This window comes from Bactrocera tryoni, chromosome 4 (assembly GCF_016617805.1).
Source record: "Bactrocera tryoni isolate S06 chromosome 4, CSIRO_BtryS06_freeze2, whole genome shotgun sequence".
NCBI lineage: Eukaryota > Metazoa > Arthropoda > Insecta > Diptera > Tephritidae > Bactrocera > Bactrocera tryoni.
The window spans coordinates 35,007,163-35,019,824 of NC_052502.1; the positions used below are offsets into that span (position 1 = coordinate 35,007,163).

Below are 12,662 nucleotides of genomic sequence, written 5' to 3' on the forward strand. Positions count from 1 at the left end.
CCTTAAAGAATTGCTTCGAACAGTTTTTTGTGCAATGTTTAGCTTCTGGGCAATAGATTTCCTTTATTTTATCGATATCTTTGACAATTGGTCTTAACATGGGACATCTTGAACATTAAAATTATCGAAACTGATGGTGATTATAGTTCAAATCCATAATAACCGATCAGCTTGTCAGACACTTGGCTTACGTTTTTGGCTGCATGGAAAAAATTTTCCATCTTCGATACTTCTTCAATCATAAAGAATGCGAGTTACAGATTGTTAATACTGGATTTATTTTTGCTAACCCTTATATAAATTAACAATTAGTTATCGAACCAGACTTACGCCAATATATTTTAACATTGGTAATAAAGCAAACAATTGTAATGCAAACAATTAGTAAGCTTTATTTTGTACATTCAATGCACTGATCATTATTAATTAAACCAAAAATTTTAAACATTTTTTAGAACAAAAGTTTTGAGGAGAAAGAGAAATATTTATTAAAATCCTTAGAAATAGTGCTCTAAGGGAAAATTAGTGAAATATTTTTTCACATTTTATCTTCCACAACAGTCAAAGCAGTACAGAATGTTCATATAAAGTAACCACAATAACGATATCCACTTAGAAATTTTTTCAAAGAAATATAAAAGCGCAACACGCGCACACCTGTGAGCACTTAAGTATTAAAGGGAATCATAAATCCGCTATTGCCCTTAGCTACTGAGCATAAAAATAGAAGAAAAAGCAACAAACAGTACAAGGTAAATATTGAAATTTGAAAATAAATCTCTTGCAAATCGCATATAAATCTTACCGTCGTCTAGCCGACATAAAAACCGGTACGAAGAAAAACCAAAAAAATTAGAACGTAAATAATAAATAAAGTACGAAAATCTCATGTTGAATGTTTATAAAAAAAGTAGGAAAAAAAAATCGGAGTGTTTGAGAAAATATTTTAATTATTAATTAGTAAGAGTTTAGGTAGACCACTAACGTGGGCCATTTAAGTAACTTAGCTCATTAAGTTCTTACGGAAAGGAATAAAATTCAAATTGTTCATCTAAAAAAATTTTTTAAAAATTTATAAACAGAAGGCATAAATATTCCATTTTTATCTGTGGTCAGAAATAGATAACATATATAAATACGTAAATGTCAATACTATAAACTTAAGGTAACTGAGTTAGCATAAATAGTATTTTATATTAATTATTTCTGTGTCGGAATGAAAATCTTCGATTTATCTATACAAATGCCAACAATATGCTTTTCACTATAACATGTATTTCTTGAGGTACATCAGTGTTTATATTGTATTTGTGGGATTGAGATTACTCATACGCCATCGCACACGATTGATTGTTAATGCATATTTTTGTGTTGCGTTTATTTACCTGCATACAATTTTGCATAACCATTCTCTTCATATCATGTGTAAAAGCTCCAGCATACTATAAGAGTCTACAAATATATTTAAAAACTGTAGCATCTCTGAATATAGAAAAAAAAAACAAATAGAAAAGCAATAAAAGAAGCCATGCTGGATTGAAATCTGATTGGACATTAATTTTATATCAGCTACTTTCTTTTGTATAATTTAGAATAAGCAAATTATATTTTCTTTTTTATAAGCTAACAACAGTCTACCTTTTCCTAAATAAAAGGATATGCTAAAAGTATTCCTCTAAATTTTTTGAATGCATTTTTCCATAAAAATATGCTTATAGCAGTGTTTTTCTCGCAAAACTAATTGACATTCACATGTGTGAATTTCGCAAATGTCAGTGCACAGTTTTTGCTACTTTGTTATTATTCGTCGTGTTAGCGCACATTGAAATAGTTCACCCGTGCGCTCAGGTGAGTGAAAGAATTTCGCCATTATACAAATATATGAAAAATTTTTAAACTAGGAATAATGCTGCGAAATTCTGGAAGCGACTATTTACCACACGCCAAAATAAACTTCTGACAAGCGACGCATATAAGATTTGTTTAGTTTTCCACACGAAATTTAGCGTATTATTTTACGGTGGAATTAATACTTTTTTTGCAATTTTTCATGCTAAACTTTCGCGTGAAATGCGTTATTTTAACTTTTCTCATATTGCAACTTTTTGTTTTCATTTTAGCTCATGTAACATATTACATATGAATATGGGGTATTCCATACCAAATCGACCACTTTTGAACCGGACCCCTTTAGATTTTGCTGAAACTTATCCATTCTTTTCTACCCTTTTTTTAAGTAAAATCGTCATTTTTTGGAAGTTCGCCATTTTTGTTTTTTTTTGCGTCAAAAAAAGTTCAATTATTTATTTATTTAAAAAAAATGCTTTTAAAAAAAATTGTCAAATTTAAAAAATGAAAAAAATAAAAAAAAAATCGGCCCACTTCAGGATTAGAAGGGATAGTTGTCAAACTGATTGAGGTTGTTTTTGAGGAAAAAAAAAAACAAAAATGGCGAACTTCCAAAAATTACGACTCTACTTAAAAACACCGATTATTTTATACAATTGTTCGTGTTAAATTTTTTTCGTGTATTTTTTCGAAACTTCATTCAAAAACAAAAATTTAAAAAAAAGGTCCACAAAAGTCAATTTCTACAAAAGTTATGGCTATTTGAAAATAAAAAAGCTTTTTTTTGAAAAAATCATAACTTTTTTTGAAGTTGGACAAAAAATTTTGAAAATTTGAAAAAATGTTTTTCAAAGGGTAGAAAAGGATAAGTTTCAGCAAATTCTAAAGGATCGGTTTCGAAATTGGTCGATTTGGTATGGAATACCCCAGATGCTTGACTTGTCACCTGACTTGTAAAGTCGATGTCGATTGAAAAATAAACACGCGCCATCATCAGAAATTATTTGCAAAATGTCAAAGAGTACCAAAAAGTTTGTTTGAGTATATTAAAAATTTCAACATGACCCTTGTTGCGTCAAGCGACATATACGAATATATGTTCAATTTAAAATGAAAATAAAATATGAAATTGGAATTAATTACTTTTTTTGAAATGCATGTTATATTCGAATTATACTTTCATTGTACTTACCCTAATAATATTAAATATACTTACCTTAATCTATTACTTTAAGTTAACGAAATGAATTATACTTACCTCCGTTTTGTACATACATACATACTAACATTCCAACTGTTTTTTCCCGTTAGCTTTAAGATTTAGACTAAGTCATCTAGTTGCTGAAATAAAGAAATGAATTGTTATTTGACCGCAATCGAATCCGCACGCGTTTTCTCTTTTTTTCGCTATTTCGCCGTCGCATTTCGGAAAGTTCAGATTTTACTTAGGTACAGGCAATTGGTAAATTTTTATTAAGTGAACTATTTGAAATATCAAATAAACACGCATCCCAAAACACTTTAAGTCTCAAAAACGCTTGAGAAATTTTCATGGCGCCCGAGCAGGGACATATGCGTGTTTAAAAAAAAAAAAAAAGTTAACTTAAATTTTACACAGTGGAATAATAGTGCCAAAAAAAAAAAAAAATTCTTTTCGCAACCAATTGCCAATAATTGTACCCTTTTCGGTGTTCGGTGTTCGGTTTTCGAATTTCGATGTTCACGGTTCAGTGAAGTGAAAAAAAAAAACGAATTACAAAAAAAAAAAATAACACAAGAAAAATTATAAAAAGGATTAAAAATCCATATACATACATATATGTGCAAGTACATATTGAGCTATACGAATTACGTGCAGTGAAACCTGTAAAAAAAAGAATAAATACATATATACATACGTGAAGACCAGTGGAAATCTATAAAAAATTATATACATACATATATACATACAGTGCAAAGTGCAGTGCTGAAATACTTACCCGTATACTTACCTAAGCTTAAAAAAAATCGACAAAGAAGAAAAGGGAAGTATTGTGGAGTGTGTGCGTATACGTGTACATAGAAATTCACCAAACAAAGAAATAACATAAAAGGAGGTGCTTGATAAGTGCGAAAAGTGATCTACTTATGCGGTACAGTGGTGGGCACAAATAAAGGCACAAAACGTTTTTGGCGTAAAAAAAAAAAAAATTTTTTTTTTGTTACAGTTTCAAAAAAAAAAAACCCCGTTGCCTAAAGTGCCGCAATATTGAACAACCGGTAAAGCCTAAAAATCGTTAGAAACCAGAGTGCCGGTAAAAAAGACAACCCGTTTCCACCGCTATCCGTTAAAATCATCACTACGCTGCCGCCATCGCTGTTGATATTCAGCCGCTGCTGCCATCACGTCGTTGCTGCCGTCGATTTGCTCCTGCCGTCAATCTGCTGCTGCCTTCAGTCGCTGCTGCCATCACGTCGTTGCTGCCGTCGATTTGCTCCTGCCGTCAATTTGCTGCTGCCTTCAGTCGCTGCTGCCATCCCGCCGCTGCTGCCATCACGTCGTTGCTGCCGTCGATTTGCTGCTGCCGTCACTTTGCTGCTGCCATCAATCCGCTGCTGTTTAAGTCGTCGTGGGAATGAGCTGCCGCTGCATCCTGTGCCAAAGGGACGTGAACGCCGGCAAACAGCCGACGCACCAGGTAACGAGTGCGAATTATTGAAAGTGGTGCAAACAAAAAAAAAAAAAAAACTAATAAAATTGCAAACGCACACTTTCAGTTTTTGGCTCTCCCTTTTTTCACATTACACGCCTATTTGTACATATATATATATATATATATATATTGTTTTCTACATATATTGTATATTATACACATACATATTCTATACATATATTGAAGTGAATGTGAAGGGATTTTGGGATTGCGGATTAGCCGACATTAAGGTGCGACCCTTTTTTAAATCGCATAATTTTAAAAATTTTAATTCGGTCAGTTTTTTCGCATATCATCTCGTGTTTTCGCAAATTTGATTCTTGGACAATATTCTTTCGCGTTAAATTTTCGACTGTGCTAGTGCTCATTTTGCATAACTCATCGGTTTGGCTTTCGTATACTTGGGAATCGATATTATTTTTTCTCGTTTTCGCAACCGATTCCAAATATATTTGTTGCCAACCTTTATTGCTATTGGTTTGGCTTTCGTATATTTGGGAATTGATATATATTTTTTTTCGTTTTCGGTATCGATTCTTAATATATCTGTTGCCAACCGTGGTAGTTGTTTGTTCTTTCGGAAATTTAATTTAAACAAGCAAAATGAGCAAGCCAAAGCCAACTATCGCCAACCTCTCTCCAAGTAAGGAGTTAATCGACTTAAAGTCATTAAAGCGTCAAAGGACGGTGGCAAAAATAGTATTTTGCGAATAAAGACGGGCCTTTTAGAAAAAACCATGTCGTTAGATCCAATTGAATTGGAATGTCGGCTCGACATATTAAATTCACATAGCGAAAAGCTAATGAAATGCCAATCTAAAATTGAAGAGATTGATGAAGACGACATGGCCCGAGGGGAGTTAGAGGACATAATTGTTGAAACGAAATCAATAATTAAAAATATTTTAGCCAAAAATAGAACGTCAATTGCCGAAACATCTTTCGTAGCTTCTCACAGCTCAAGACTCCCTAAAATGAATTTGCCGAAATTCAAGGGAGAATATTCAGAGTTTAAAAATTTTATGAGTTTGTTTGAGAGCTTGTTCATAACGATCCAAATATCCCAGATATAGAAAAATTTAACCATTTGGTAAATTGTCTATCTGGAGAGGCTCTGGGAACAGTTAAAGCGTTTCAGATGTCGGATGAAAATTATCCGAAAGCGTTTTTGAGCTGCCAACCATCCCAAAGCCATCCGCGCCTTCATTGCGATCAATGATTGATGAAGTATCTGCTGTTTATGACTCCTTGCTATCTCTGGGCGATGAGAAGCAAATAACAAACGCCATTATAATACATATGGTTATGACAAAGATTGACTCTGCCACCCGATCCAAGTGGGAAGAGAACCTGACTATGATCACTTGCCATTATGGAAGGATTGCGAAGCAACTTTAAATAGAAGATTTCAGCAGTTAGCAGCGGAAGGAGCATCTTGTTCGAGGACGAAATCCGGAGCCACAACCAGCATGAGCCACATGAAGCAGCCACATATGGACAGGACAAAATCAGCTTTAGTTGCTGCAGATGCAAAGCAGCCAACTTGTCAAAAATGCAAGTCAAGGGAACATCCTTTAACTGCCTGCCCCACTTTCAAGGCGCTTCCGGTACAACAGAGGTTCGAGTTTGTGAAATCGTTGCCCTTATGCATAAATTGCTTGCGTAAGGGGCATACTGTATCCAAGCGCAGAGCGGATCGATGTCGTGTATGCAACCGATCTGCATCACACATTGTTGCACCAGTACCCGGTTTCCTTCCCCGCTGCATCTCATCCGCAACCATCAACCACACATGCCATGCATACAGCGAGTATGCCGGATCGGGTAATGTTGGCGACAGCTGTCATTCAAGTGAGGACCAGTTATGGTGAATATCTGCCTGCGAGAGCGTTACTGGACTCAGGCTCCCAAGTCAACTTTACGACGGAGGACTTGGCACAAAAGTTGCGGATTCGTCGCCAACACAAAACGTTAAACATAATAGGAATTGGAAATTCCAATACGAAAGTGGGGACAAAATTAAGCGCGTTTGTTAAGTCGCGGGTAAATAATTACGAGTTTTCGGCAGAATTCTGGATAATGCGTTGCATTTCGGCTAATCATCCAGACCATAACATAAATGTTAATGGCTGGAAAATTCCGCACAATATTAATTTGGCGGATCCAGAATTCCATAAATCAAAAAAGATTGATATATTATTGGGTGCAGAAACCTTTTTCGATTTGTTAACGGTTGGCCAAATTAAAAGTGGTCCTAATCAACCAACGCTACAGAAAACCCTTTTAGGGTGGGTTGTGTCTGGCAAATATGCCAGCAATCTAAGTCCTCCTCCTTTTGCAACTAGCACATTATGCCAATCTGAAGATGACTTAAGGTCAATTAATTCGGTGGTCCAAAAATTTTGGGCGTTAGAAGAATTACCTTCAGAATCAAATGGCATCAAATTCACACCAGAGCAACAAGAGTGTGAAAAATTTTTCGTAAATACAACTCAAGTATTGCCTTCAGGACGGCTTCAAGTTAGAATGCCCTTTAAAGCTGACCGTAAGTTACTCGGTCACTCCTATGAAACCGCAGTTCGGCGGTTTCAGGCCCTGGAGAGAAGGACATTAAAAGATCCAGAACTTCGCAAAATGTATCTGGACTTTATGAATGAATATAGAGCATTGGGTCACATGAGCCCAACGAACAATAAGATCCCGAGTGAGCCACACTACTTCATTCCGCATCAATGCGTTTTAAGGCCCGAGAGCACAACAACCAAATTACGTGTTGTATTTGATGCCTCGAGTCGATCTTCAACTCAAATAGCGTTGAATGAACTTTTGATGGTAGGTCCAACCATCCAAGAAGAGTTATACTCAACTCTTCTTCGTTTTCGTTTACACAAGTACGCTTTAACGGCAGACATTACTAAAATGTACCGCCAAATAATGGTGCACGAAGAAGACAGAGATTGTCAGCTTATTGTGTGGAGAGGGCATCCTTCAGAGCATATACAAATATTTCGTCTTAACACCGTAACATACGGCACTGCGCCTGCTCCATTTCTCGCAACACGGTGTTTGCAAATGCTCAGTGTTGACAATACAATAAAATATCCACTCAGTTCATTGGCCATCAAAAGAGACTTTTATGTTGATGACTTATTAACAGGATCTGAAAATTTTGAGTCTCTAGATCTTATAAGAAGTGAAGTAATTAAAATATTAAATTCGGCAGGATTCACATTAAAGAAGTGGTTTTCGAACCACCGCAAATTTTTCAACAGTGATTGCACTGAAAAGTAATTCAGCTTCAATGACAAAAATTCAACTACATTGGTTGCCGAAAAAGGATTTGTTTCGATTTGTTTTGGATGCCAAATTTAATGATCTGCGAGCCACTAAACGGAACATATTGTCAGTCTCTGCTCGCCTTTTTCATCCTCTTGTATTTTTAGCCTCATTGGTTATGAAAGCAAAAATCTTATGGTAAGAGCTTTGAATTGAAAAACTAGATTGGGATGAGTCGATTCCATTGCGCCTCGACACTAGCTGGCAGAGTTTCAAAGCCAACCTACTGCAGCTCTCGTCAATTAGCGTTCCTCGGTATGTAAACTTAGAGTCGACTGCTACATGCCAAATCCATGGCTTCTCCGACGCTTCAATAAGAGCGTACGGATGCTGCATATACATACGAAGCCAATCTGCTAGTGGTGTCAAATGTATGCTGCTTACTGCAAAGTCTAGAGTGGCTCCGCTGAAGACCAAGTCTCTTCCGCGTCTCGAGCTCTCGGCAGCACATCTTCTTGCCAAATTATGGTCACGAGTTGCACCAATGTTGAGTCGACGATTCGAGAAAATTACATTTTGGACAGACTCTGAAATTGTATTGCACTGGGTAAAAACGCATCCATCTTCATTACAAACCTTTGTCGCAAATAGAGTGTCCGAAATCCAAGAATTGACTGACAATGTACAGTGGCGACATGTGCCAACGAAACAAAATCCTGCGGATCAAGTGTCTCGGGGTTGTAACGTGGACGAATTGAATAATTCTATATGGTTTGGCGGTCCACAGTTCCTCCTAGAAGACCCCGCTTTATGGCCAATTAACGCTCACTTCCAGCTCTCCCCAGAAAACGAAGCCTTAGAGAAGAAGAAAAACGCTGTCACATTTTCTGCAAATGTGAAAGATAACACTATAATGGAGCTGATTGAAAAATTCTCTTCTCATCAAAAGTTACTTCGTGTGGTCGCATATTTATTACGATGGATCAGACGACCAAAGATGCCTACTGTGGGAAGAGCTCTGACTGCAGATGAATTAAACTTGAGTTTTTTGAAAATTGTCCAGGTGATTCAACATTCTGAGTTTGCGAGCGAAATCCAAAAACTGACTAAAGGCACGACGCTACCCGCCAACTTGCAAAAACTCAACCCGTTCTTGCATGAGTACTCGGACACGTCGCTTTCTTTTAAATTAATCCGAGTAGAAGGTCGCCTATTAAATGCACCTCTCCCATACGATGCCAAATTCCCGTTATTACTGAATAAAAATTCGCATTTCGTTATCACTTACTTACGGTTCCTGCACTTTCGAAATCACCACGCTGGGGCAAAAGCGTTGGTTGCGCTTCTTCGAGAACGCATATGGCTAATTAATGCCAGAGAAGCTTGCAGTAGAACCGTAAGAAATTGTACACACTGCTTTCATTACAAGCCGAAGTTGCAAACCCAAATAATGGGAAATTTGCCAGTTGAACGACTTCGAGCTTTACGACCCTTTCTGATATGTGGCGTCGATTTTTGTGGTCCCATATATACAACGTTAAAAATACGTGGTCGACCACCCGTAAAGACTTATATAGCAGTTTTCGTTTGCTTCACTTCAAAAGCAGTACATTTAGAACTCGTCTCGGACCTATCTACTAATTCTTTTATTTTCGCCCTCAAAAGGTTCATTGGTCGCCGAGGGATGCCACAGAAAATATTCAGCGACAACGCGACCAACTTTGTCGGCGCCGACCGCAAGCTGCGCGAGCTGAAGGAGGCGTTTCTAGCGCAAGCGCCAGAACTAATGGGGTTCGCAGCCGAAGAAGGATTCAGCTTCGGCTTTATACCACCCAGGGCGCCGCACTTCGGCGGATTATGGGAGGCGGCCGTGAAGTCCGCCAAGCATCTAATCGTTCGCGCACTCGGCAACGCCCTGCTAACGACGGAAGAGCTCTCAACGCTACTGGCCGAAGTGGAGGCCATTTTGAACTCGCGTCCCCTAACACCGTTGAGCCAGGACCCCAACGACGGAGAAGCACTAACTCCAGCACACCTTTTAATCGGTTGTCCCCTGCAAGCACTGCCCCCAGCACAAGTACCAACGGACCCAATTCGTTGCTGCGAGAGATGGCAACTTGTTTGCTGTCTCAAGCAACAGTTTTGGCAACAGTGGTCCAAAATATATCTAACGAGCCTTCAGGAGCGCAACAAATGGCTCCACCCCAAACGCAACCTGCAGCCAGGCGATCTCGTCCTCGTTCACGAAGACAACGTGCCGCCGCAGCAGTGGGTAATCGGCCGCGTCGGCGCAACCGTCGAAGGCCAAGACGGCAAGGTACGAGTGGCAGACGTGGCAACCAAGGCGGGCACCATTAAGCGCCCAATTCATAAACTTGCACTACTGCCCATGGATGTTGAAGGATCCTGATCCTGTCAAGGTGGCCGGTGTTGCGTCAAGCGACTTATACGAATATATGTTCAATTTAAAATGAAAATAAAATATGAAATTAGAATTAATTACTTTTTTGAAATGCATGTTATATTCGAATTATACTTTCATTGTACTTACCCTAATAATATTAAATATACTTACCTTAATCTATTACTTTAAGTTAACGAAATGAATTATACTTACCTCCTTTTTGTACATACATACATACTAACATTCCAACTGTTTTTTCCCGTTAGCTTTAAGATTTAGGCTAAGTCATCTAGTTGCTGAAATAAAGAAATGAATTGTTATTTGACCGCAATCGAATCCGCACGCGTTTTCTCTTTTTTTCGCTATTTCGCCGTCGCATTTCGGAAAGTTCAGATTTTACTTAGGTACAGGCAATTGGTAAATTTTTATTAAGTGAACTATTTGAAATATCAAATAAACACGCATCCCAAAACACTTTAAGTCTCAAAAACGCTTGAGAAATTTTCAACCCTGTTAATATGATTGCCATTATGTAATCTCTGTACAGTAAATACTTGTTTACAGTAATATAAAAGTCACTTTGGTTTGTTGAAACTCTTATGATTTTTTCAAAAATACGATTATATAAAATTATGTGCAACCAAAAAAACACAACGTCAGAGTGTGCATTAACAATCCGAGTGTTTGCCATGGCGTATTAGTAACCTTGTATACGTGTACTGTATGGTTATAGAGACGCGATAAAAACGCGTCATGTTTAAAGAGTTCTTAGTTCTTCGTTTCTATAGCGTAATTATGTGTGCTGCTATTTAAAGAGATTAACGTTTTGTTAGTTCGGTTGGAAAAATACTTTTATGTGAACAGCGAGATCGAAAACATCTAGTAAAAAGCAACCAGAAACCAAGAAATATAAAAAACGCTAATATCGGCTAAACCGAGGCTCTTCATAGATGCATTACAGCGACTATATGTACTCGCATAAATCTTTATTTCGATTTTAATCGATGAGTTTGTATGACAGCTGTATAGCATAGTGTTTCGACCTAAGCAATATATTCGGACACTGAACAATCCCTTGTATAATAATCCTTGCAAAATTTCGTGAAGATATTGAGTCAAATAAAGAAGTTTTCCATACAGAAGCTTGATTTGGATCAAAAGGTGCACTTTGAACAGTATGTTCGGTGATCGTCACAATGCCCGTATGAAGCAACGCATTGTCTTGTTAAAAATAGAGTTCGTCTGCGTCAATTACGCAATTTGTATGGCATATCCTCAGTTCGAGATCGGTAGATTAGACAAGTGAGCAGCTTTTTGTGGAGAAAAAGTAGTTTTGCACAGATTTGCTTACATATAGACAGACAGATAGGTAAGATCCGACTTAATCAACTCAAGTCATCACGCTGTTAATTTACACATAAATACATAAGATAATACTGTAGCAGTCTGATAAGTAAGTCATATGTGGGTAAAGTTTGGGTATGCGTTACAAAGCGTCTGCAAATAGGGGTGACGTTATTTTGACAGTTCGTGACAGTCATGGTTGTTTATGGATTTATGTATTCAGTAAGGGGTGCCACTTGATATAATGGCTTCGTGAGCAAAAAAATTATTGCTTTTGCTGTAATCAAAATTTTCGTTTGGAAACGCAATTGCATTACCAAAATGAACCATTTCTTTCGAAATCAATTAATAGTGAGCATTTAGCACGATGTTTACCACATCATTTCGCGAAATTCTGCGAAATTCACACAGACGAACTCTATTTTCAACAAGACAATGCGTTGCTTCATGTTTCATGGTACGCGAATCAACCAGCACTATAACTGAAATGCTGAACCGGGTAATCAAAAATTATTGTTAACGAATGGAGATATGCAATTGAATCATGGTGGCCATTTGGGCGACATTTTGTAGAAATCATAAATGTCTCAGAATTATCTGCGTAACAAATAAAAAAGGACTCATTTTGACCAAACAATCAGGTCGTTCTTGCTTGTAGATCCTATATATTATACCACGTTCGCTTTTGTAAGAGAAAGATATTATGAAATTTTATGTGAAAAATAGGGAATATTTTTGTCTTCCGCTAAGTGTTTCTTTCAAATTTTTACCAAAAAACCTTACCGTCAACCCTACTAAACTCCCAATTGACGCGCAGTTAATAATCAGTTTTCAAGTCAAATGCGCATTAACGGCGTTTAAACTTAAAGTTAAGCTCTAAGAGGAAATGACTTCCAAATGCTTTCAGACTTTCTGGCAAATTAATTACCATTACTTGCGGCAGGCAACACATACGCAAATATCTGTGTGAGAGAAGATTGTGTGTAAATATCGCACACTGCAAAAATAAGTGTTTGTTTTGTTTATACCTAATCCATTAAATTCCTTCATACTTATGTACTTTACTAGAGTTCGGAACAAATATTATTAAGCAAATT

General features: G+C 37.2%; 1 protein-coding gene across 1 annotated transcript; it reads left to right on the forward strand.

Annotated features, from left to right (window-relative positions):
- Nucleotides 1–4,456: 4,456 nt before the first annotated feature.
- On the forward strand, nt 4,457–10,557 carry LOC120773404. Its single transcript, XM_040102266.1, has 2 exons — nt 4,457–4,526; nt 9,483–10,557. Exon 2 carries the CDS (start codon nt 9,502–9,504, stop codon nt 10,225–10,227), a length of 726 nt encoding a protein of 241 aa, XP_039958200.1. The 5' UTR covers nt 4,457–4,526; nt 9,483–9,501; the 3' UTR covers nt 10,228–10,557.
- The last annotated feature ends 2,105 nt before the right edge of the window (nt 10,558–12,662 follow it).